The sequence below is a fragment of the Castor canadensis genome, chromosome 11, assembly GCF_047511655.1.
Source record: "Castor canadensis chromosome 11, mCasCan1.hap1v2, whole genome shotgun sequence".
NCBI lineage: Eukaryota > Metazoa > Chordata > Mammalia > Rodentia > Castoridae > Castor > Castor canadensis.
The window spans coordinates 44846748-44869691 of NC_133396.1; the positions used below are offsets into that span (position 1 = coordinate 44846748).

At 37.6% G+C, this 22944-nt stretch overlaps 1 protein-coding gene across 2 annotated transcripts in view; it reads right to left on the reverse strand.

The window, feature by feature from the left end:
* Ssh2 (slingshot protein phosphatase 2) overlaps nucleotides 1-22944 on the reverse strand; it is a 272549-nt gene that overhangs the window by 171957 nt on the left and 77648 nt on the right. Inside the window, exon 1 of one of the 2 annotated variants that reach the window (XM_074046516.1) lies at nucleotides 6331-6954. The exons of the other annotated variant lie outside the window; for it this stretch is intronic. Coding sequence (XP_073902617.1) covers nucleotides 6331-6381 — 51 coding nt within the window. The 5' untranslated portion in view covers nucleotides 6382-6954. Of the gene's footprint in view, nucleotides 1-6330; nucleotides 6955-22944 lie in introns of those variants that run through there. 2 annotated transcript variants of the gene reach the window in all.

Below are 22944 nucleotides of genomic sequence, written 5' to 3' on the forward strand. Positions count from 1 at the left end.
TCAGTCTACTGAATTAAAAATTTTTTTAAAGTAAAACATTTCTATTGAATTTCACATACAAAAAAGGCTGCCCTGGAGACTATCAAGCCAAGACTATTACTGTAGATTTTGGATTTTAAATTATAAAGAAGCCTACTGGAAAACTAGCTAAGAAAAAAAGAGAGAGAGAGAAATTTAAATACATAAAAGGCCAGGTTAGATTAAATTAAGCTTCTTGCTTTCTCCCTTGCTCTCAGGGGTTGTTGGACTGTGCAGCAATTTTTGCCTCTGCTACTTGGAGTGAATTATCAACCATAAGAACCCGGCACTTCCATTTTTCTGTTCGCATATACTCTCTACAGGCACCTAAAAGAGTCCATTCAGAATTCCAAACCCTTTCAAGTTATTCTTAGCACTGAATCCCAGGGAAATGCTTTTCTAAAACATTTTGCTTTGACCTTCTTTCATCAAGGATTTGATTTCTGGTTTTCAAAACGAGAAATCTGGCAAAACTAAGATTTCTGAACCCCCTCAACTAGATATGAGATCTCTTTTCCTAAAGTCTTATTCCTCCCCCTTGCATATATTTCTTCCTCATGTTATAATAATGTGCATTCACAACTCATCCTGATTTATTAAGAGTAAAGTATGTGATAGGTACACTATAAATATTGATTGAAAAAAAAACCAGCCAAATATTTCCTGAATGAGTGAGTCAGGGGGGCAAACAAATCATGAAAAAAATTTTGAGTAAGGAAAGTGAAAAATGGTAAGTCCTTTAAAATAGTGAAAAAATCACTGAGGGGAAAAAACTTCTGGAAAGATTTCTGTGAGGAAACACAATACAGTTTTTAAAGACTAAAAACAAATCAGTAGCTGGGGGTGTATCTCAGTGGAAGAGCTCTTGCCTAGCATGCATGAGGCCCTGGGATCAATCACTAGCACCACAAAAACAAATAAAATAAACAAAACAACCAAGGCAATAATAAAAAACAAAAGAATATCTAAATAAACACAATAAACCTTTGAATTACTAGTCATAAGAAACTAGACAAGAGCTAAGTAATACTCTTATAGCTAAGTAAGGGGAAAAGCCACACTTAATATGATCACAGGTAAAACCAGAATCACCAATGCCCTATCTTTCAATGCATTTTGTTCTCAGAATTCTAAATTCTGCTACTTCCTTGTACATAAGCCCACCTTCCTTCAGTATCTTCAGGTTAGTCACCTGAGATGGCATTTAGTCAACAAGGGTTGCAGTTTGTCAGCTTCATTAAAGTAAGCAAATTTATATTTGTAGATACAGGAAGCTTTTGTTAAAATAATGTCATATGATTGTTAAAGAAAAAAACATATGAATCAGGTACTGTTTTATTTTCCTTTGTTCTGGTCCAGTTTTCTCCAGTCCTCATTTCCACAAAAGCTCGTTATTGGTCATTATATAGCTCTTGGCTTTGGGAAAATCAACCTGGCTCTATTGCTGCCTAAAGTTCACAGTGGGGCCTAACATTGACCATATTTATCATTAGTAAAGCAGGGCTAAATTGGTTACCTAATTATATTTGCAAAGTCACTGCAGCTATGCTGAACTGTTGTATTAGTATTAATGATGAGCAGAAAATTATGTTTATAAAAAAATCAAAGAGTTTGGAAAGGATATCAGCGAGCCTACTCTTTCTTCTTCAAAACAATTTCTATCAGGTTGCCTTTAGAACTAACTAGGGCTGGGGGTATAGTTCAAGTGGTAAAGCAAGGGCCTGAGTTCAAACGCCAGTATTCCCTCCTCCCCCTAAAAAAGATCAATTATGAGAAAATGAAATACTTCAGTTCCACTCCACTGAAAACTAAAATGAAAAAAACATTTCTATTTAGCTAAAAGGCAGATTAGGTATAATTAATGAAATTTTTGCACTATAGAAAATAAGCTGGCTTTCTATAAGGGCAGAGTTGCTTTAATCAGACATGTCATTGAGGAATTTCACATAATATCAAATAAATAACAGTACCATTTAATATTGATATATCTATCTTATATAGATAGATATTTATGTGTGTGTGTGTGTGTGTGTGTGTGTGTGTGTGTGTGTGTGTTTTGTGTTTTTGTAACAGGGTTTTGTTATGTAGCCCAGGCTGGCCTCAAACTCTCAACCTTCATGCCTTATGCTCCCAAGAGCTGGGATTGCAGGTTTGCACCAACATGCCAGGTTTCGTTTCATAATTTAAAAAGAGGCATTAAGAAGATTAAGTTCATAACAATTTAAAAAATAAAATGCACATACAATTTGGGCATATCTGATCACAAAATAACAGAAAAGTTTCCTACTCAGGCTCTGACATCATCTCTTCTAGGTGGATGCCTTTCTCACATTCTTTATATCCTAACACCCCTTGTTGGGTAACCCTCTAATCTCAAGGACTCCATCCTAATCCTGCTCAGGCTTTAACATACAGCTCTCCATGTGGAATGCCTTCCTTACTCCACTTGGGCTCTAGTATTCAAGTCTGGGCCTTGTTGTCCATCCATAAACACCTATCTTGCTTAGTCTTATCTAATGGGTTTTGAATTATTAGAGAAGGGGAAATGCTTAAATTAGCATACAAATAAAGACAACCACATTTATATAACAAATATTTACCAGAGCTGTAACTATGTGTAAGGCACTATACTAGGTCCAATGAAACTATGTATCCCTCCAAGAGCTTCTTTTCTGACTGAAAAATCCACAATATTTCTACTTATTACTCATAATATTTTTCAGTTTCAAGTAATAAAAAATCTACCTGAAATGGTTTAAACAGTAAGGAAAAGTATCATTTACATGATAACAAAAGGAAATTCAGTGGTTGAACTTTATCAAGGATGCAGTTATTCTCACCATCCTGACTTGTGTCAGCACTGACCTCAGACTAATTAGGGCTCCAAGATGACTACCACAATCAAGTTTAATTACATATATAGCCAACAATAGTCAGCTGAGGAAAAACAGTTCTTTCTCTGTACATCTTTTAAAATACAAAGAAAACTCTCCCAGGCCCCCAAGCTTCCCTTTCCATCTCATTGTCCTCAACTGGATCACATACTCAAGCCTACACCCACCAATGGCAATGGGATGGGTCTAGTCAGATTTCATGGGCAGGAGCTGGGCCAGTTTTTCCTGAAGTACTTGGGTACAGGGAAGAGTGGGGAACCTTCCTGAAAAAAATGGAGCTTCCTATTAGGAATGGTGGGAGAGATAGGGTGTAGGGTATTCAGCCTGAGACATGATAAAAGTTTAGCCAGATTCTGGAATTAAGACAACCAGGAAGTAAAGCTGAAAATCCCTAAGAGCAGCCAGCCTTCCTTCATCACCCTTCCTTCTAATGCTAAGTGAGTTACAATCTATCTAGATAAGTAATTTAGTCTGAGAATCAAAGGTAATTCCTTGACCAGAAAGGAATGCCCTGAATGTTACACCCATTGTCTCTATATTTTGAGCAATAATAAAACCCATCCTATACAAAGCAATAACAATAAAAACAGCATGGTACTGGCACAAAAACAGACATAAAACCAGTGGAACAGAAAAGAGGATCCAGATATGAAGCCACACAACTATGAGCAACTTATCTTTGACAAAGGAGCTAAAAATATACGATGGAGAAATAGCAGCCTCTTCAACAAAAACTGCTGGGAAAACTGGTTAGCAGTCTGCAAAAAACTGAAACTAGATCCATGTATATCACCCTATACCAAGATTAACTCAAAATGGATCAAGGATCTTAATATCAGACCCCAAACTCTTAAGTTGATACAAGAAAGAGTAGGAAATACTCTGGAGTTAGTAGGTATAGGTAAGAACTTTCTCAATGAAACCCCAGCAGCACAGCAACTAAGAGATAGCATAGATAAATGGGACCTCATAAAACTAAAAAGCTTCTGTTCATCAAAAGAAATGGTCTCTAAACTGAAGAGAACACCCACAGAGTGGGAGAAAATATTTGCCAATTATACATCAGACAAAGGACTGATAACCAGAATATACAGGGAACTTAAAAAACTAAATTCTCCCAAAACTAATGAACCAATAAAGAAATGGGCAAGGGAACTAAACAGAACTTTCTCAAAAGAAGAAATTCAAATGGCCAGAAAACACATGAAAAAATGCTCACCATCTCTAGCAATAAAGGAAATGCAAATTAAAACCACACTAAGATTCCACCTCACCCCTGTTAGCATAGCCATCATCAGCAACACCACCAACAACAGGTGTTGGCAAGGATGCGGGGAAAAAGGAACCCTCTTACACTGTTGGTGGGAATGTAGACTAGTACAACCACTCTGGAAAAAAATTTGGAGGCTACTTAAAAAGCTGGACATCGATCTACCATTTGATCCAGCAATACCACTCTTGGGGATATACCCAAAAGACTGTTACTCCAGAGGCACCTGCACATCCATGTTTATTGCGGCACTATTCACAATAGCCAAGTTATGGAAACAGCCAAGATGTCCCACCACTGACGAATGGATTAAGAAAATGTGGTATCTATACACAATGGAATTTTATGCAGCCATGAAGAAGAACGAAATGTTATCATTCGCTGGTAAATGGATGGAATTGGAGAACATCATTCTGAGTGAGGTTAGCCTGGCCCAAAAGACCAAAAATTGTATGTTCTCCCTCATATGTGGACATTAGATCAAGGGCAAACACAACAAGGGGATTGGACTATGAGCACATGATAAAAGCAAGAGCACACAAGGAAGGGGTGAGGATAGGTAAGACACCTAAAAAACTAGCTAGCATTTGTTGCCCTTAACGCAGAGAAACTAAAGCAGATACCTTAAAGCAACTGAGGCCAATAGGAAAAGGGGAACAGGTACTAGAGAAAAGGTGAGATCAAAAAGAATTAACCTAGAAGGTAACACCCACGCACAGGAAATCAATGTGAGTCAATGCCCTGTATAGCTATCCTTATCTCAACCAGCAAAATCCCTTGTTCCTTCCTATTATTGCTTATACTCTCTCTACAACAAAATTAGAAATAAGGGCAAAATAGTTTCTGCTGGGTATTGAGGGGGGGGGAGCGGGAGGGGGTGGAGTGGGTGGTAAGGGAGGGGGTGGGGGCAGGGGGGAGAAATGAACCAAGCCTTGTATGCACATATGAATAATAAAAGAAAAAAAAAAGAAATCCAAAAAAAAAAAAAAAAACCCATCCTAAACTCATGGTTGCAAACTTACCAAAATGATTAGGGGCTGCAGGGTGATCTGCCCACAGTGCTTAAATAAGAGTTCCAGCTGGAATCTCCAGCTTCAAAAAGTACAAATATATCTGGGACAAAGCCCACCATTTTGAGGCTCTCTGCTCCTACCTCCTGCATATCAGGCAGGAGGTACTCTTGGTTCCTTTGCTACTTCTTCTAACTTCATCCTGTTTTGCTAAATAAATCCTTGCTAAATTTCCACTTTGTGAGACCCCTTGAAATTCTTTTTTGTGGAGCTCCTTGAAATTCCCATGTGGATTTCAAATTCCTGTGATTTGCATGGACTCTGGGAAGCTGAGTTGAGGATTCCGCACCCTGCACTCTCTTCTGTCTCATCAGGGATCCTCCTTGCTGTTTCTTTTCCCTGGTGACTAGCCAACTGTGTCTGTGGTATAGTTGTACACTCTACAACTTTGAGCTTATATGTAATGAACATTTGTTTTTGTCTGCCCAATTAATTCCTCCTATGATGATATAATGATACCCTGATTTTCTTGCAGGGAGCCATCCTTTCCTATTTCCCTGCTGGAATTACCGAAGGTATCTTTCCATTAGGGTGGCTAAGTTGATTTTTAAAAAGCACAGGTTGGGGATGGAGAAATGACTCCAACAGTATAGCACTTGCCTAGCAGTCCTGGGTTCAAAACTTAGTAGCATGCACAGACAGACACACACACAGACACACACACACACAAAGTACAGATTGAATTGTAGATGGCTGTTTTCAATGCTTCATATGGAGGGCCATCACAAGAATGACACCAAAACAGAAAAAATAGACACTTTGAAAAATTTGAGGCCTTAAATTTCATTACTTATGCTTCCAGAATAACCTTTACTTTCCTACCTGGCCTTTTCCTATTACTCCACACAACCAAGGCTTCTAACAAAAGGGTAAGAAAAACATTTGTTTCCATTTTTACAGGCATAGAAATTAAAGTATTCAAAGGTTACATGACAAATTCCCTAGTGTGCTCTGCCTGTAAGAAAATACTGCCCCTCACATAAACTTGAGAATACAACACAGATAAAGAAGATAATAATTATACATATATTTAGCAAAACGGTCCCTAAAATACCAGTAGAAAAAATTTAGACATTACCTTTAAAGTCCAGGATTGGATGGAGGCTGTTGGGAGGAGGAGGTGACACATTTTATGTGATATGGATGTTCATGCCCACGGCACTCATTGTTGCCCACGGCACTCATTGTTGTCCACATCACACAGACTTTGCAGACTCCGAGCATGTTCCTTGATGGCTATCTGCCCAGGGCTCTGTTAATTTCAAGGCTTTAGTACTGATACTATATGCCTGCAAATCAGGTTTTTGTTCAACCTGTCCTTGAATCATTTCCTCCTACTTATCTAGTTTCTCTATTTTCAGATAGTGAGGACTACTTAAGGTGATGCCATCACTGTCCTGCTCATATAAAAGGAACTGTCATGGTCAAGGTTAGAGTTCTTACATACCATCTAAATTTTAAAATCTATTGTTATAGACTTTGTCCTGCCATATGATATGAAATAAGGCAACTATAATTTTATAAGAGGTCACAGTCCTAAAGGCAAGCTTAGTTCCGGTACAGTAATCCAGGAAACACTGCTGTTTACCTCTTGCCTACAGCTTATTACTGAACCAGAATAACTACATTCAATAAATATTTTAATAATCTCATTCTACAGATATTAGTGCTTGTAGGTATTATACTAAAATATTGTTTACTTGAAATATTTAGAAAATTTAAATACAGAAAATCTATTCTAAAATCTGGTGGACTGAGAGATGGCTCTCATATCTATTCCAATGTGCCATTACAGTGTTTGATGTCACATTGAAGAAAAACATGTCTAATGGCACAGAGATCTCACTGAGTATATGAAAACAGCTCCATCATGCTGTGTGGCAGCAAAGTGGACATAAAAGTCAAGAAAGTGAAGGCAAAATCCACTGTCTTCCACCAAAAGAAGACTTTTCAGTACCAAGGCATTTCTGTCAAAGCAACCCCAACTTTGAAAAGCCCTTGCTCTGGCTTGCTAGAAAGGTCACGGGAGACTCTAACTTGGAGTGTGTTGCCAGGCCTGCTCTCTCCCTACTAGAGATGGTCATGAACTCCGCTTTGGCAGCACAATATGAACGTGATTGAGATGTCGCTCGGAAAACTGCTCTCCCAGCTTACAATGGCATCAGTGAGAGAACGAAGCCAGAGGCCAGCGTCAGAAGTCTAGTTTTATGAGCAACTGTGCTGTGATGCCAGGAATACAGCGTGCTACCACTTTATTATGTAGCTAAATAGAACGTGTGCTTCATGTTTGGGATGCTGCAGGAAATGAATGTCAGGGTTTAAAAATACCTGCATTTTTCAGACCTCCATATTTAGCCATACATTAATGACTTGTTTACTTCTGCGGTTTCAGGTAAAAGACTGCCACAGTCAAATTAAAATATTTAATGGTGAAGTCCTGAAGGATACTGTCATTCTTATTCCTATTTTAAAAATCAGAATAAAGCTGTATTTCAAGTACTTTTTTAATAAATAAATAAAAAGAAAGCTGAGCACAGTGGCTCACATCTGTAACCACAGAGGTGGAGATGGACAGGATTGCAGTTCCAGGCCAGCCTAAGACCCCATCTCAACAAATAAAAGCCAGGCATGGTGGTACACAGTTGTAATCCCAGCTACATGGGAGGCATAGGTAAGAAAATTGTGGTCTGAGGCAGCCAAGGACAACCCCCCCCCAAAAAAAGCATGAGACCCTATCTGAAAAATAACCTAAAGCAAAAAGAGATGGAGGCATGGCTCAAGTGGTAGAACAATGACTCCCATGGATGACCTGGTTCCTTCCCTTTTGGGTTGGATGTTGACGATCATTTGACTTCTTGTATTTGGACCATGAATCCTCAAATTAATCATATAATTTGTCTCTTCTTGCCTAGAAGCAGTCAAGGTGCAAATAGTGGTGGAAATGCAGCCTCTAATAAGAGCCTCTGCAGACATCTATAGAGGACTCCTAGATAGGCCCTTTGCTGAAGGGTTCCCCTTACTGCCACATCCAATACCCCCAAACCAGCAGCAAGCAGAGAGATCTGTTGTTTTCCCTTTCTCTAACAGCAGTTAGATTTACCTCGTCAGAGGGCGGATAGAGACTAGAAGCTAGGAGGCAGGGACCAGTTAGGAGGGTTAGGAAAAGGAGGGGCTCCATGGAATGTACCACTGGGCCCAGAAGCAAGATTAAACAGAGTGGGGAGAATCTTTTTCTTTTTTTAATTGTTTTTATATTTACTTACATGTGTATATATTATTTGGGCCACCTCCTCCCCCACTCCCCTCCCCCCCAGTGTGGAGATCTTGAAATCACTCCAAGCACCTTGAAACTGCTGTAGCCTGCAGGCCACAATGTGATTGAAACCCAGGAGCCAATCAGAGATGGACAGAAAAGCATACATGGCGGGCAATTAGAATGAGTCAATGACATTGGGAGACGGTGGGGCTTCCCTTCATCCGGGAAAGAAGAATCTTTATAAAAATGAGACAAAGGAGCAAGGAGAGGCTCAATCTTTCTGAGGACACCCATCCCCCCCAAATTCAGGAGCTTTTCTTCTCTTTTCCTTCCTGTTTAATTAACCTCTGCTCTTTTGCGCACCCCATTATCCAAGACTTACTTTCTTCAATTTCACAAGGCAAAGTTCCTTGTAACTACTATAAGCACACTCGAGACCACCACATCAAGAGTACAAGGCCTGGAGTTCAAACCCCAGTACTGCCAAATAAAAAACCCTGAAGAATAAAGGTTAATCACAACATTCAAAAAAAGAAAGAAAAGAAAACCTTTTCTACACCTGTATTATGTCAAATGGAATGCAATTACAAGCAGCATCAAAATCTCAACGGATTAAATTAACAATAGTTTCTCATTTATGTCCATCCTAGGTTGACAGAGATTCAGCTCCATGTTTTCTTCTCTCTCTGGACTGGTCACTATGGCAGGGAGAATAAGATCTAATGAATCATGCATCAGCTCTTACGACTTAAAATCTTCCATCTAGAACTGACAAAAATCATTTCATTTGCCAAAACAAGCATATGACCATGTCCAAGAAGTATAATCCTACCAGTCCAGTATGTGAGACAAGGAGAACGAGAAATACTGGCAAACACAAATGACTACCACAACCATAGCTAAGAATACTATATTATTATATAAGATGTTCTCAATGGCAAACAATACTGCTTTTAAAAAGCAAAAAAGGTTCAGGATTCACACAACTAAGTTCATAGGGGATTCAGAAATGCAACGATGCTGTCAGGTTTCTATTTTTCCCTTTCTCTTTCTTCTTATTCTTAGGCAGACTGTCTCCACCAACCATACTAAATATCTATCATCCTCTTAATCAGAAAGCCCAGAAAAAAATTAATCCTTTTTATTCCTAGCATCTGCATCAATATCCTAAAATGACACTGACTAGCCCTGCTTGGGTCATGTTGCCATCACAGTATCCAGGGAAAAGAGGTACTTTGATTGACCAGCCTTGTCATGAGCCTATGGAATATGACCATTCTGTGCTAGAAAAGCAAATCCAAATGATTTTTGCCCTACCAAAACATAAAAGGCAAACATAGCTCCTAAAAGGGAAAGCTGCAAATCATGCCAAAATTTAGCTATCCACTCAAACTCTTTTTTTTTCATTTTTGACATTATTCCCCTCAACCTAATAATAATTGTGAGACAAAATTCTATAAAAATGAATCCATGTGGTCTTGGCTCTCATACTACAAACTGTTGTTGATATTAAGCCAGATAGATCAGTTGTACAAATACACACCAGGGAACATATATGGGTAAACCCTGGGACAAAATTTCCTGATATTATTTTGTAAAAGGCACTTCTTGGGTACAAATCCAAGCAGTTTAAAAGGAAATTCCCTTGTTACAGCATCAGTGTAATAAATCATTTTGAGATACCTATATGAATGATAACATGATTATTAGGCTTCTTACAATTAAGAGAAGTGACTTTCCAGGATCACACACAACATATAATAGTACTATGATTTGATCCAGGTCTGATTCTTTCCTTGGAAGAGGCAGAGGGTGAAATGGTAACAGGCATCAGACTATTAGCTTACAAGGGCAGTGATTTTTGTTTTTGTTCATAGAACAGTGCATAGTATATATTGTGGTAGGTGATAAAGAACCCCAAAGATTAGGTTTCTTTTCCCATTATAAGTAACAGTCAACAGCAATAAAATAAACTTGGTTTTCCCATTGTTATTCTTCCAAAATTTGAATAAGTGTATTTCCACAGGAATAAAATGCTGAGTTTCCAAGAAGTTCCAGGTAACACACATTGTGACTTGACACAATCCTCAATATAGCTATTTGAAGCTGAGCAAGATAAACACAAAACAATGAAAGAAAATATACAGGTGAAAGGAAAGAGAGAGGAAAAAAAAGAGAGAATGAGAAAGGAAGAAACAGAAAGAGAGAGAAGAAAAGAGAGGAGAGGAGAAGAGAGAAAAGAAAAAGAAAGACCTGAATGAATACAGGGGGAAAAAAACCCTCAATATAGTGAAAATATTGCTGATATTTGTTTGGTATGGTTGGTGAATTGAGTCTGCCTAAGAATGAGAAGAAAGCATAGGTCTACATCAATATAAGCCTATACCTTTAGATTTTAGTAGTAATGCTATATGATACATAACAATCATTTAAAGAAGAACAATTTAGCTGATGCTTTTGGATTTTCATTTAGAATACTAAGTAACAGAAATAGCAGCTATGCAGGTAGAGCCATAATGATGGATAAGAGAAAGAATAAGATACAATGCTCACTTGTATTTTAAAAATGAAATTATTCATCATCTATGAACCATCTTGCCACAAGAAGTCTGGCAAATTCAGTAAGTGAACTTGATTGCAACAACTTTCTCATTGACTACATGAGAAACTTAAAATTTTTTCCTTTTGTAGCACTTGGAAGCAAAACTCCCTTGAAAATCCTGCCCTCTACCTGGGTGTGGTAGATCCTGCTATAATCCTAACTACTCAGGAGGTGGAGCATGGGAGAACAGCAGTTCAAGGCCAGCCTAGGGAAAAAGTCCTCCATCCATCTCAACCAATGGCTGGGAATGGTGGCATGTGCCTGTCAGTCCAGCTACATGGGGAAGCACAAATGGAAGGATCATGGTTCAGGTTGGCCCCAGTATAAAGCAAGACCTTATCTCAAAAATAACCAGTGCAAAAATGGCTGGTGGAATGGCTCAAGTGGTAGGTCACCTGCTTAGCAAACACATGGCCCTGAGTTCAACCAATATCACAAAAAAAAAAAAAAAAGAAGGAAAGTCTTGCTTTGCCCTCTTAGGCGGGGCATGGTAGCTCACATCTGTAATCCCAGCTATGTGGGAGGGGTAGCTAGGAGGATCACCACCCAAGGCCATAGGGGCAGAAAGCATGAGCCCCTACCTAAAAAATAACTAAAAGCAAAAAATAACTATATCAAAAGAGGCTGGGGACATGGGTCAAGTGGTAGAGTACTTACAAGGCCTTGAGTTCAAACCTTAGCATCCCCCCCCCCAAAAAAAAATATATATATATATAATTTTTTAAGCTACATGACAAAGTTAAACATAAAGACTTTCTGGACAGGGTCTGAATCCACTATAAACTTTTAAGGGGGAAAGATTTATTTTGTCTTATTCCACTGTGAACTTTTAGAATAGGTTGTTATCCACTCAGAACACCCCAGTACTCTTACAGAAAGTGCATGCATTGCAGCCCCTCTTCTAGTTTCAAAAAAAAAAAACAAAAGACCAAAAGCAGAATTGTAGAAATTTTAGAGAACAGACTAACAATAACAAAGGCAGTCAGTAAAAATCCCTGTAAACAAGTGATTTGATGAAATTTAAAGCGCAAGAGAAAACAGATTTTCTGTGTACTAATTTCTTAGAAAATACTATATCAGAAAATCCCAGTTTACAGGTCTAGAATTACATCTTGCTGAGTGAAGAATCATATTCAAACCTCTTGTGAAACTAGAAAAATCTATTTTGGAAAAGCAGTTTTGGGGGAGACATTATTAACATTTCAAATACTGTCCAACAATTAACCTTGATCAACCTGAAGTTTTGCTTAGCAGTATAATTATACACATTAATTACCTAGTATTATGGGAAACAAAAAGATATGGATGTTCCTAAGCAACTAACTACATCTGGTAAAATTTTCTGCAAGTCACAGAATGCTGTCATTGGTATTTGTGAAATGACAGCTTCAAAACAAAATCACTACTGGGATTCAAACAAGCAGCCCTTTCTCATCTTCCACTTCCATCTCCAAATGATATCTGTAAAATTAAACTATACACATGATGTCTCTCTATTGGTTAATGAGGCTAGATTCCTAAGTCCAGTAGTAGTGGCCAGACAAGTTGACATGTGAACAACAGATGGAATGCTACTCCATGGGCCACAGAATAGGTGGTTCTCAGAAGACTGTCTGAACCCTTCAGGAGACTGTTAGATTGTAACAGTGGCTAACATTTATTAAAGGCTTACAATGTACCAGGTCTTAGTGTAAGTGCTTTGTGGGCATTATCTTATTTAATCTTCATAATAACCCCATAAACAGGTATACTACTTATTATTTCTTTTTTTTTTTTTTTTTGGTGATACTAGTGTTTGAACTCAGGGACTTATACTTGCTAGACAGGCTCTCTACCACTTGAGCCATTCTGCCAGCCCTATTTCCATTCTTTGGATGAAGTAATTTAGACTTAAAAAGAGGAAATGTATTATTCACACATCCTTTACCAGCACACTATATCGCCATTCTGTTAAATTCTCTTTTATTAAGTGCTCTATCTCCTGACAAGCAAGCAAACCAAACCATGAAGCCCAACTGTGGATAGTATGCATAAATAAATAAGACCATTCTCCATAGTAAAGCTAGGTGATCTTTTTTAAATGTCAACATGAAGCAAGAGGCATGGCTCAAGCAGTAGAGCACCTGCCTAGTAAGTATGAAGCCCTGAAATCAAAACCCAGTACCACCAAACAAAAACAACCCTATTGACATTTCAATATGACACTCCCCAATGGAAAACTCTTCAACAGCTTCTCATTGTCAGAGAAAGACCAAGAGCTTTAATTTTGCTTGCAAAATACAGTGCCAAATGTCCTTTGCTGACTTTACAAGCACCATCTTGAGTTATTTTTCACTTTTCTTTGTTCTGTCCTCATTACCCTTCTTTCTAGTCCTTGAATCTGCTAGTTTCCTGACCTATAAGTTTTTCCTTCCCCACTCTCCCCACCCAACTTTTCTCTGGTTGATTTTGATTCATCATTTTGAGAACTCAAAACACCAGTTCCCAAGGGAAGCTTTCCCTTGACCACTAACCTTTACATCTCCCCCTCCTCAAAACTGAGTTAGTTCCCTGCTTGCTGTGTTCTCACTAGTATGGTTTAATTACCAATTTACAGAATTTGTCATAATTTAAAATTGTACTGCTTAATGAGCTATTTTATGCCCACATTTCTCCACTAGTACTTAAGTTTCAAAAGAGCCATATTTGTCATATGCACCACAATATCCCCAGCAAATCAGCACACTGTCTAACACATAGGAAGTACTATGTATACATTTGTTAAAGAACAAATGAGTTGAAAGGTAACCATATACACAAGACATGGAAGCTAAGGACATGTCCTTAAGACACAGGGGTCAGGCAATTAAGTGTGAATACAGCCAGGGAAGGAAGTGCCCAGGCCAGTTTGCTCTATTTTAGGTATTATGTCTGGTGCAACTGCTCCAGATTAAGCCAGTTTAATTAATTCAAGGTAGTGGTGTAGAATCTGACCGATAGAAAGCATGAATGGGGAAGGAAATGAAGCTAGGGTGGCAGGTGCTTTAAAGCATGACTTAATGAGAGATGGAGTTTGATCATTTGCCTGAACATAACTTTGCATGGTAGAATTTAAATTATTACTACATAGCAATATCACATTTGATTATACTCTGGTGCATTTTAATTGATATTTACTTGTTATATGGAGTTCATAACAGGAAGGTCCATAAATTTTGAACACCAGAATTGCTTAATATAGCCTTGGTTAAGCTGGGTATGGTAGTGTACATATGTAATGCTAGCTACTCTGGAGGCTGAGGCAAGAAGATCACAAGTTTCAGGCTTGCTGGCAACTTAAAGAGATTCTATCAAAAATAAAATAAAAAGCTGGGTTTGTAGCTAAGTGGTAGAGCACTTATCTAGCACACCCAAAGTCCTGGGTTCAATCCCCAGTACCACAAAAAAAAAAGTCTTAGCAGTTCTGCAGCACACCTTTAAGGCACCTAAAAATGATACAGGTAAGGGTCTGCTAGAAATGCCTTAAGAAGGAAAAAAAAATAGTTATATACAAAAATTTTAGAAAGACACCTTCCCTGAAGATCACATCTATAGACACATAACCTATATAGCAATCAGTTCTAAGACTTTACTATAGCCTGTAGAGATTCCAGCTTACATGGTGGGGAAAAAGGCAGAGAAAGGAGTGTAGGTGGGACAAGAGCATTTTTCTCAACTGTATTAACTTGCAAATATAGTATTTCCTATCCTCTCATCTTTAGGATGACCAGTAAGAAATTCTAGAGGTAAGACTCTGAAGAATCCTGGATTATTTTATTATTAAAAATCTAAGATGAATTGTTTATTTTTATTAGCATATTTTTGTTGTACTAGGGGAACAGTGTGGCATTTAAAAAAGTGCTTACAATGTATCTTGGTTAAATTCACCCCCACCATCATTCTCCTTTAATCCTCCCATTCTTAGAATGGTTTCAACAGGTCTCATTTTTCCATTTTCATACATGAGTACATAATATTTCTACCATATTCACCCTCTTACACACTTTCCTTATATCCTCTCCCCTTCCCACTGGTACCAACTCCCAGACAACCCATTCTACTTTTCTGTCCTTTGTTTTTGAAAAAAGACATTTTTGTTTAAGATATCTACACAGAGTTTCATTGTGACATTTCCATGTATATATATAAAATATCTAAAGTGAATTTTAAAAACTGACTAAACTATAAATGACTTTGACATTCCAAAAGTCCTTCAAATCCTCACCACCTAGATAAAATTATTTATATTTAAGTTTCATCTGTGAGTGTTGATTCTTCTTTTGTTATTTATTTACATAATGCTTTTTTTTAAACACAGTCCCCCCACTACCAGAAATTATGTGGTCAAGTTTACTGCATTTGGGGAAAGTGCTGGGGTCAGCACATCCAATGTATAATGGATAAGCCTTGCCCTGAAAAAACTACCTTTGTGAACATGGTTATCTCCCCTGCCTGACAAGTCTTTTATATAGCTATAATCAGTGTACATGTAAGTTTTATTAATTTTTAAAGTCAATAAATCAAGCAAGGAACAAATCATTCTCTTCTAATGCTGCAATTACATCTAGTACAAATACCTATTCCATTATTGCACTTACCACAATCATCTTAAATATCTGTCTTTCATTTGATGTTAAAAGCTTTTTAAAAATAGTTTTTATGGAAGTCATAAATGAATAGTAACTATGGAATTTTATATACCTTTCTTTTGATTTATTTTTAGTATTTTTAGAAAATATACATGTGCACAAGGAACAAAAAATTTTAAAGTACAATATAATACATATTAAGTGGTGTATTTTACACCATTTTACAACTCAGCCAAGCTTTTCTTCTCACTAAAGATGATTACTACTTAGAATTTTTATGTATATTACTATAGTCTAAGCATATGTAAGCATGTAAGTATGTTTTTCTTTCTCTACTTTTTTTTTTTCACAAATGACACATACACTGATTTGCACCTTGGTATCTTATTTTCTTTCTGTCTTTCTTTTTTTTGGGGGGTTGGTGATACTGGAGTTTGAATTCAAGGCATTGTGCTTGCTTACTAGGCAAGTGCTCTACCACTTGAGCCATGCCCCCAATGCAGTATTTTCTATTAACCATATCTCTAGAAAAGAGTAACATATTAATTCATATGGAAACACCTTGATGCACATCTTGGATATTTCTTATTTTGTTATTAGAAATGATGTTACAATAAGCATCCTCAAATACACAAAATTTTACATATATAGAAATATCTCTGGAGGATAAATTTCTACTGATGAAACATCTGCAGCAAATTTTATGGGCATTCAGGATTTGATAGATATTGCCAAATTGTCCTTCATGGAGGTTATTTTAATTTACACTCCACTAACAATTTCCAGTGACAAAAATGATCTTACCTCCTGAAAACATGAAAGTTGATTATTATGCTACCTCTTCCTCCCTACACTTCTACCAACAGTCTTTGCAATATTCCAAACTCAGTCTTCAGATATTCCGATCTATAATCTTATAGTTACTCCTCATGGGATCTCTAAGAATCACAATTCTCAATTTGGGCTGCACAATCACCTACAGACATTTGTAAACAATAAAGATGTTGAATTTTATTCAAGACCTACTGAATCAGAAACTTCTAAGGTAACACTTAAGTTTCTACCTTTTTTTTGTAGTACTGACGTTTGAACTCAGGGCTTCATGCTTGCTGGGCAGTCCCTCTACTACTTGAGTCAAGCCCAAGTTTCTACATTTTTTTTTAAGCTTCACAGGTTATTCCTATGCAGAGATGGAGTTGAGAACCACTATTCTATTTGTTCCTGACCTCCTAGCACCAGAATAACAATATTCCATCTAAGGGTAAAGGAAATCCAGCATTATCAGTTAAGAGTTCAAACTGCGAGTTTCAGGCAATTTTAGCTTTCACTACCAGCGGGGCCATGTATCTTAGATAAACCTGTTCCTCACCTTTAAACAAGGACTACTCAAAGAACCTCAACACTAAATTATATAAAATTATATACATAACATGTAATTATAGTATATGATTATAAAAAAACTGGACTTGACACTAAATTATATAAAAGTATTTACCATAATGTCTGTTACATAGTAGGTACTCAGTAAGTTGTCTTGCTTACCTTGGCCCTTTTTCCCAAGATATAATGTAAAAAAGTCTGTACAAGTCTATTAACCAAAAAAACAAAACAAAACAAAAGCTATAAGTCCTGCCAACTCTTGTTTTTCTTGCTTTCTCAAAGCAACACAAGTAGCAAGTATGCCTGAGCTGGTCTTCAGTTAGCTGGAGTTTTTGTTTGATTTTGCAAATTAGGTCAAGCTCCTGGTTTCTACCTACAATTATTTCATTGCCACATTCTGCATTCTCACATGCCAGATGATGAAAAAATATGACTCTGGTTTTAAGAGGGATCAGATACAAATACAGCACAGGAATACACGGTGTGCCTGAGGTACCATTTTTAGATTCTGTTAGCTATGGCATCAACTATGCGCAATTTGCAAATCACTGTGCTAGATGCTGTGGAGAATATAAAGATGTATGAGAACATTTCTGGCCTTTTTATGTTCTTTGTTTTGTTTTGGTCTTTTTGAGATAGGATTTCATTATATAGTTCATGATGGCCTGGAACTCACCATCCTCCTGCCTCAGTCTCCTGTGTACTGGGATTACAGGTGTGTACCACCATGCCCAGATCATTTCTGGCCTTTTGATAATCATTCTATGAATTTAAAGAATATATTTTAGAAGTTGCCACAAGTCAAATTTTGGTTGGTGAAGAAAAGGAAAGATGGTCAAGATGCCCACTTTTTCTTCCTTCTTTCCTCCACAAGTGAAGTATGAATTTAGGCTTTTTTTTTTCTTTTGTCAATACTGGAGCTTGAACTCAGGGCCTCAAAGCTTGCTAGGCAGGCACTCTACCACTTGAGCCATTCCATCAGCCCTGAAGTATGAATTTAATTATGCCCAAAGACAACAATGGCACTGCCCTGACTCTGTTGAAGAGGTGGTAATATGACAGTATCTGCCCTTGCTTTCCAACTCAGCACAGACAATATGCTAGACCCTACAGTGCTTAACCTAAGTTATCTCATTTGTTTCAAAAACAACTCTGTGGGATAAGTATTATCCCCATTTTATGGATGGGGGCAGTAAGGCTGAGAGAAGTGAAGTCACACAGTCAGTAAACGGTAGAGCTCACACTCTGACTTAGGCTATTTGAACCCTGAGCCTGAGTTCCTTAACTATTTGTATGATTCTGAACCCTGATTCTGGAAGTCAAAGAGAGTCCTTTAGAGAGCACAGCCTGATTGCCCACATCAAAACCATTTGGTCAAGAAGTCAGGATAGTTGTTACTCCTGGAGGGGTGATGACTGGGAGGATAAGTAGTGGCTGGAAGGAGATGAGTGGTAATATTCCATTTCTTTTTTTTTTCTTTTACTTTCTTTTCTTTTTTGGTGGGACTGGGGTTTTGGGGTTTTGACTCAAGAGCTTCATGCTTGTAAAGCAGGAGCTCTACTACTTGAGCCACACCTCCAGTCCATTTTGCTCTGACTGTTTTGGAGATGAGGTCTCATAGACTATTTCCCCAGGCTGGCCTTGAACTATGATCCTCCTGATCTTAGCCTCCCAAATAGTTAGGATTACAGGCATGAGCCATTGACATCTGGCTCCATTTCTTGATCTTGGATTCAAGCTACAGATTTTTTTTCCCCAGTACTGGGGCTTGAACTCAGGACCTTGAGCCTGCTAGGCAGGCACTCCACCACTTGAGCCACTCCACCAGCCAGCCCAACAAATTTTTGATCTGTGTTTATGAAAACATCTGTTTATAAAAATTCTTCAAGTTCTAAGTCCACTTTTCTGTATGTATACTTTATTTCAAGAAAAGTACAATATACAAAGTACAGAATGATCTTTAATTCTTTTTAGCTCACTAGCAGTGTTGACACAGGAAGTGTAAGTCTTTACAGTCTTCCATGAAATATGGAAAGCTTTAACCTTCACTCAGATGGATTTTTATCACCTAATTTCATTGTCTTGCTCTCTTTTAACAGAAGCCTACTCATGGAATTTCTTGAAATAGAAGTTAAATGCATTATACCTGAGTAATCAAATGCTTACAGTCAACTCAAGATTCTAATCCATTTCACATTTCACCTGCTCTTCAAGGAAACAGATGTTATAAAAGTTGCAGCCTGGACCTCTGATTTGCAAGTACAAAAATTAGCACAGAGTTAAACTAGTGGTTCTGAACTCTTGGTTCATATGAGAATAATCTTGAGACATTTAAAAAATACCAATACCTGGGCCCCACTTAAAGATCCTGATTTAACTGGACTAGGGTGAAATCTTGTCATTAAATTATTTCAAAAAGGTCACCAGGAGATTCTAATGTTAAGCCACAATGAAACCCACTGAGTTAAACAAGGCTAATTGTGCTCACTTCTGCAGCACATATACTAAAATTGGAACGATACAGAGAAGCTTAAATAATGCTAATTTCAAAAATAGCATGTGTACCTAAGATTACTACAAATCTTATTTTTCCTCAAATATATAACTCAAGAATGAAAAGTATGTCCTATAATAATTATTCTGGGATAAAATAGTTGAGCTATGTTTTCTTATATCTTATCCTAGAAAAAATTAAAATAATTGATTCAAGAACAAAAGACTTTCTACCAGTAAAATCATTTGGATCAGACACCCTCCAAAGGAAAAAAATACAAATATATTTCATGGTGAAACTGTTTTTGCCACTATAAACACTTTTTTTTCCTCTCCTTTCTAACCATATGCCCTAATGAGAAATCTCTCCACTATGCATCAGAAGTGATGCAGAAACAATTCAAATAATCCTGAACTCCTGTGAGACAGCTGTTTGCTGTTGGCCAACTAGCCATTTGAAACTCCTTAGGATGATAAAAATCATCTCCACAGGAACAAATTTTACTTTTTTCCCTTTTTATATTTGTGCATGTTAGTTAATAAAAAGTGCTTCTGCAAAGGAATCTGAAAAAAGAAATAGAAAATACATGTGGTACAAAGAACAGAAAGAAAGAGAGTAAATGTGAATTATGAGAAATGGTTAGACATAGTTGGGTATAGTGCTGCTTGCCTATAATCCCAGCACTCAGGAGGCACAGGCAGGAGGCTCACCAGTTCCAGGCTAGCCCAGGATACATAGTGAAACCTTGTCTCAAAAAAAACCTTGTCAAAAAAAATGGAAAGGGAAGGAAGAAAGGAAGGAAGGAAGGAAAGAAAGAAAGAAAGAAGGAAGCAAGAAAGGAAGAGAGGGATGGAGGGAAGGAGGGAGGAGGAAGAAAGGAAGGGCTAGATATGCTTGCTATTGGTCTATACACTATCACTATGCTCCAGCCAACAGCTTGTTATCACTGCATCTACAGGTTTACCCACAGGCATCCTGTTTATGCTTACAATCTCTAGAAATTTACCAAAGTAGATTAAATTACCATCAGAATTTTCCCTTCCTAAATGTAGTTCACCTGTTTTGATCAACCATCCACTTTTCTAATAACATACAAAGGTAAACCCATCAAAATCACAGCAGACTTCTCAACAGAAACATTAAAAGCAGGAAGAGCGTGGGGTGAGATCTTCTGGGCACTGAATGAAAATAACTTCAACCCCAGGATACTCTACCCAGCAAAACTATCATTCAAAATAGATGGAGCAATAAAAGTCTTCCATGAGAAGCAGAAACTAAAACAATATGTGACCACAAAGCCACCACTACAAAAGATTCTTCAAGGGATTCTGCACACAGAAAGTGAAACCCAACATAACCATGAAAGGACAGGCAGCACCAAACTACAGGAAAAGAAAAAGCAAGAAAGTAGAGAGTAACCTCAACTTAGGTACAAACAATCAAACCTTCAAACAACTAAGACAACTAAATGACAGGAATCATATAATATCAACACAGAAAAATCATTAGCATTTCTATACACTAATAATGAGCAAACTGAGAAAGAATATATGAAAACAATTTCATTTACAATAGCCTCAAAAAAAATCAAATACCTAGGTGTAAACCTAACAAAAGGTGTGAATGACCTCTATAAGGAAAACTATAAACTTCTGAAGAAAGAGATTGAAGAAGACTATAGAAAGTGGAGAGATCTCCCATGCTCATGGATTGGTAGAATCAACATAGTAAAAATGTCGATACTCCCAAAAGTAATCTACATGTTTAATGGAATTCCCATCAAAATTCCAATGACATTCATTAAAGACATTGAAAAATCTACCGTTAAATTTATGTGGAAACACAAGAGGACACGAATAGCCAAGGAAATACTCAGTCAAAAGAACAATGCTGGAGGTATCACGATACCTGACTTCAAACTATATTACAAAGCAATAACGATAAAAACAGCATGGTACTGGCACAAAAACAGGCATGAAGACCAGTGGAACAGAATAGAGGACCCAGATATGAAGCCACACAACTATAACCAACTTGTCTTTGACAAAGGCGCTAAAAATATACGATGGAGAAAAAGCAGCCTCTTCAACAAAAACTGCTGGGAAAACTGGTTAGCAGTCTGCAAAAAACTGAAACTAGATCCATGTATATCACCCTATACCAAGATTAACTCAAAATGGATCAAGGTTTTTAATATCGGACCACAAACTCTAAAGTTGATACAGGAAATAGTAGGAAATACTCTGGAGTTAGTAGGTATAGGTAAGAACTTTCTCAATGGAATCCCAGCAGCACAGCAACTAAGAGATAGCATAGATAAATGGGACTTCATAAAACTAAAAAGCTTCTGCTCATCAAAAGAAATGGTCTCTAAACTGAAGAGAACACCCACAGAGTGGGAGAAAATATTTGCCAGCTACACATCAGACAAGGGACTGATAACCAGAATATATAGGGAACTTAAAAAACTAAATTCTCCCAAAACTAATGAACTAATAAAGAAATGGGCAAGTGAACTAAACAGAACTTTCTCAAAAGGAGAAATTCAAATGGCCAAAAAACACATGAAAAAATGCTCACCATCTCTAGCAATAAAGGAAATGCAAATTAAAACCACACTAAGATTCCACCTCACCCCTGTTAGAATAACCATCATTAGCAACACCAACAACAACAGGTGTTGGCAAGGATGTGGGGGAAAAAGGAACCCTCTTACACTGCTGGTGGGAATGTAAACTAGTACAATCACTCTGGAAAAAAATTTGGAGGCTAGTTAAAAAGCTAAACACTGATCTACCATTTGATCCAGCAATACCACTCTTGGGGATATACCCAAAAGACTGTGACACAGGTTACTCCAGAGGCACCTGCACACCCATGTTTACTGCAGCACTATTCACAATAGCCAAGTTATGGAAACAGCCAAGATGCCCCAGCACTGACGAATGGATCAAGAAAATGTGGTATCTATACACAATGGAATTTTATGCAGCCATGAAGAAGAACAAAATGTTATCATTCACTGGTAAATGGATGGAATTGGAGAACATCATTCTGAGTGAAGTTAGCCTGGCCCAAAAGACCAAAAATCGTATGTTCTCCCTCATATGCGGACATTAGATCAAGGGCAAACACAACAAGGGGATTGGACTTTGATCACATAATAAAAGCGAGAGCACACAAGGGAGATATGAGGATAGGTAAGACACCTAAAAAATGAGTTAGCATTTGTTGCCCTCAACGCAGAGAAATAAAGCAGATACCTTAAAAGCAACTGAGGCCAATAGGAGAAGAGGACCAGGTTAGATCAAAAAGAATTAACCTAGAAGGTAACACACATGCACAGGAAACTA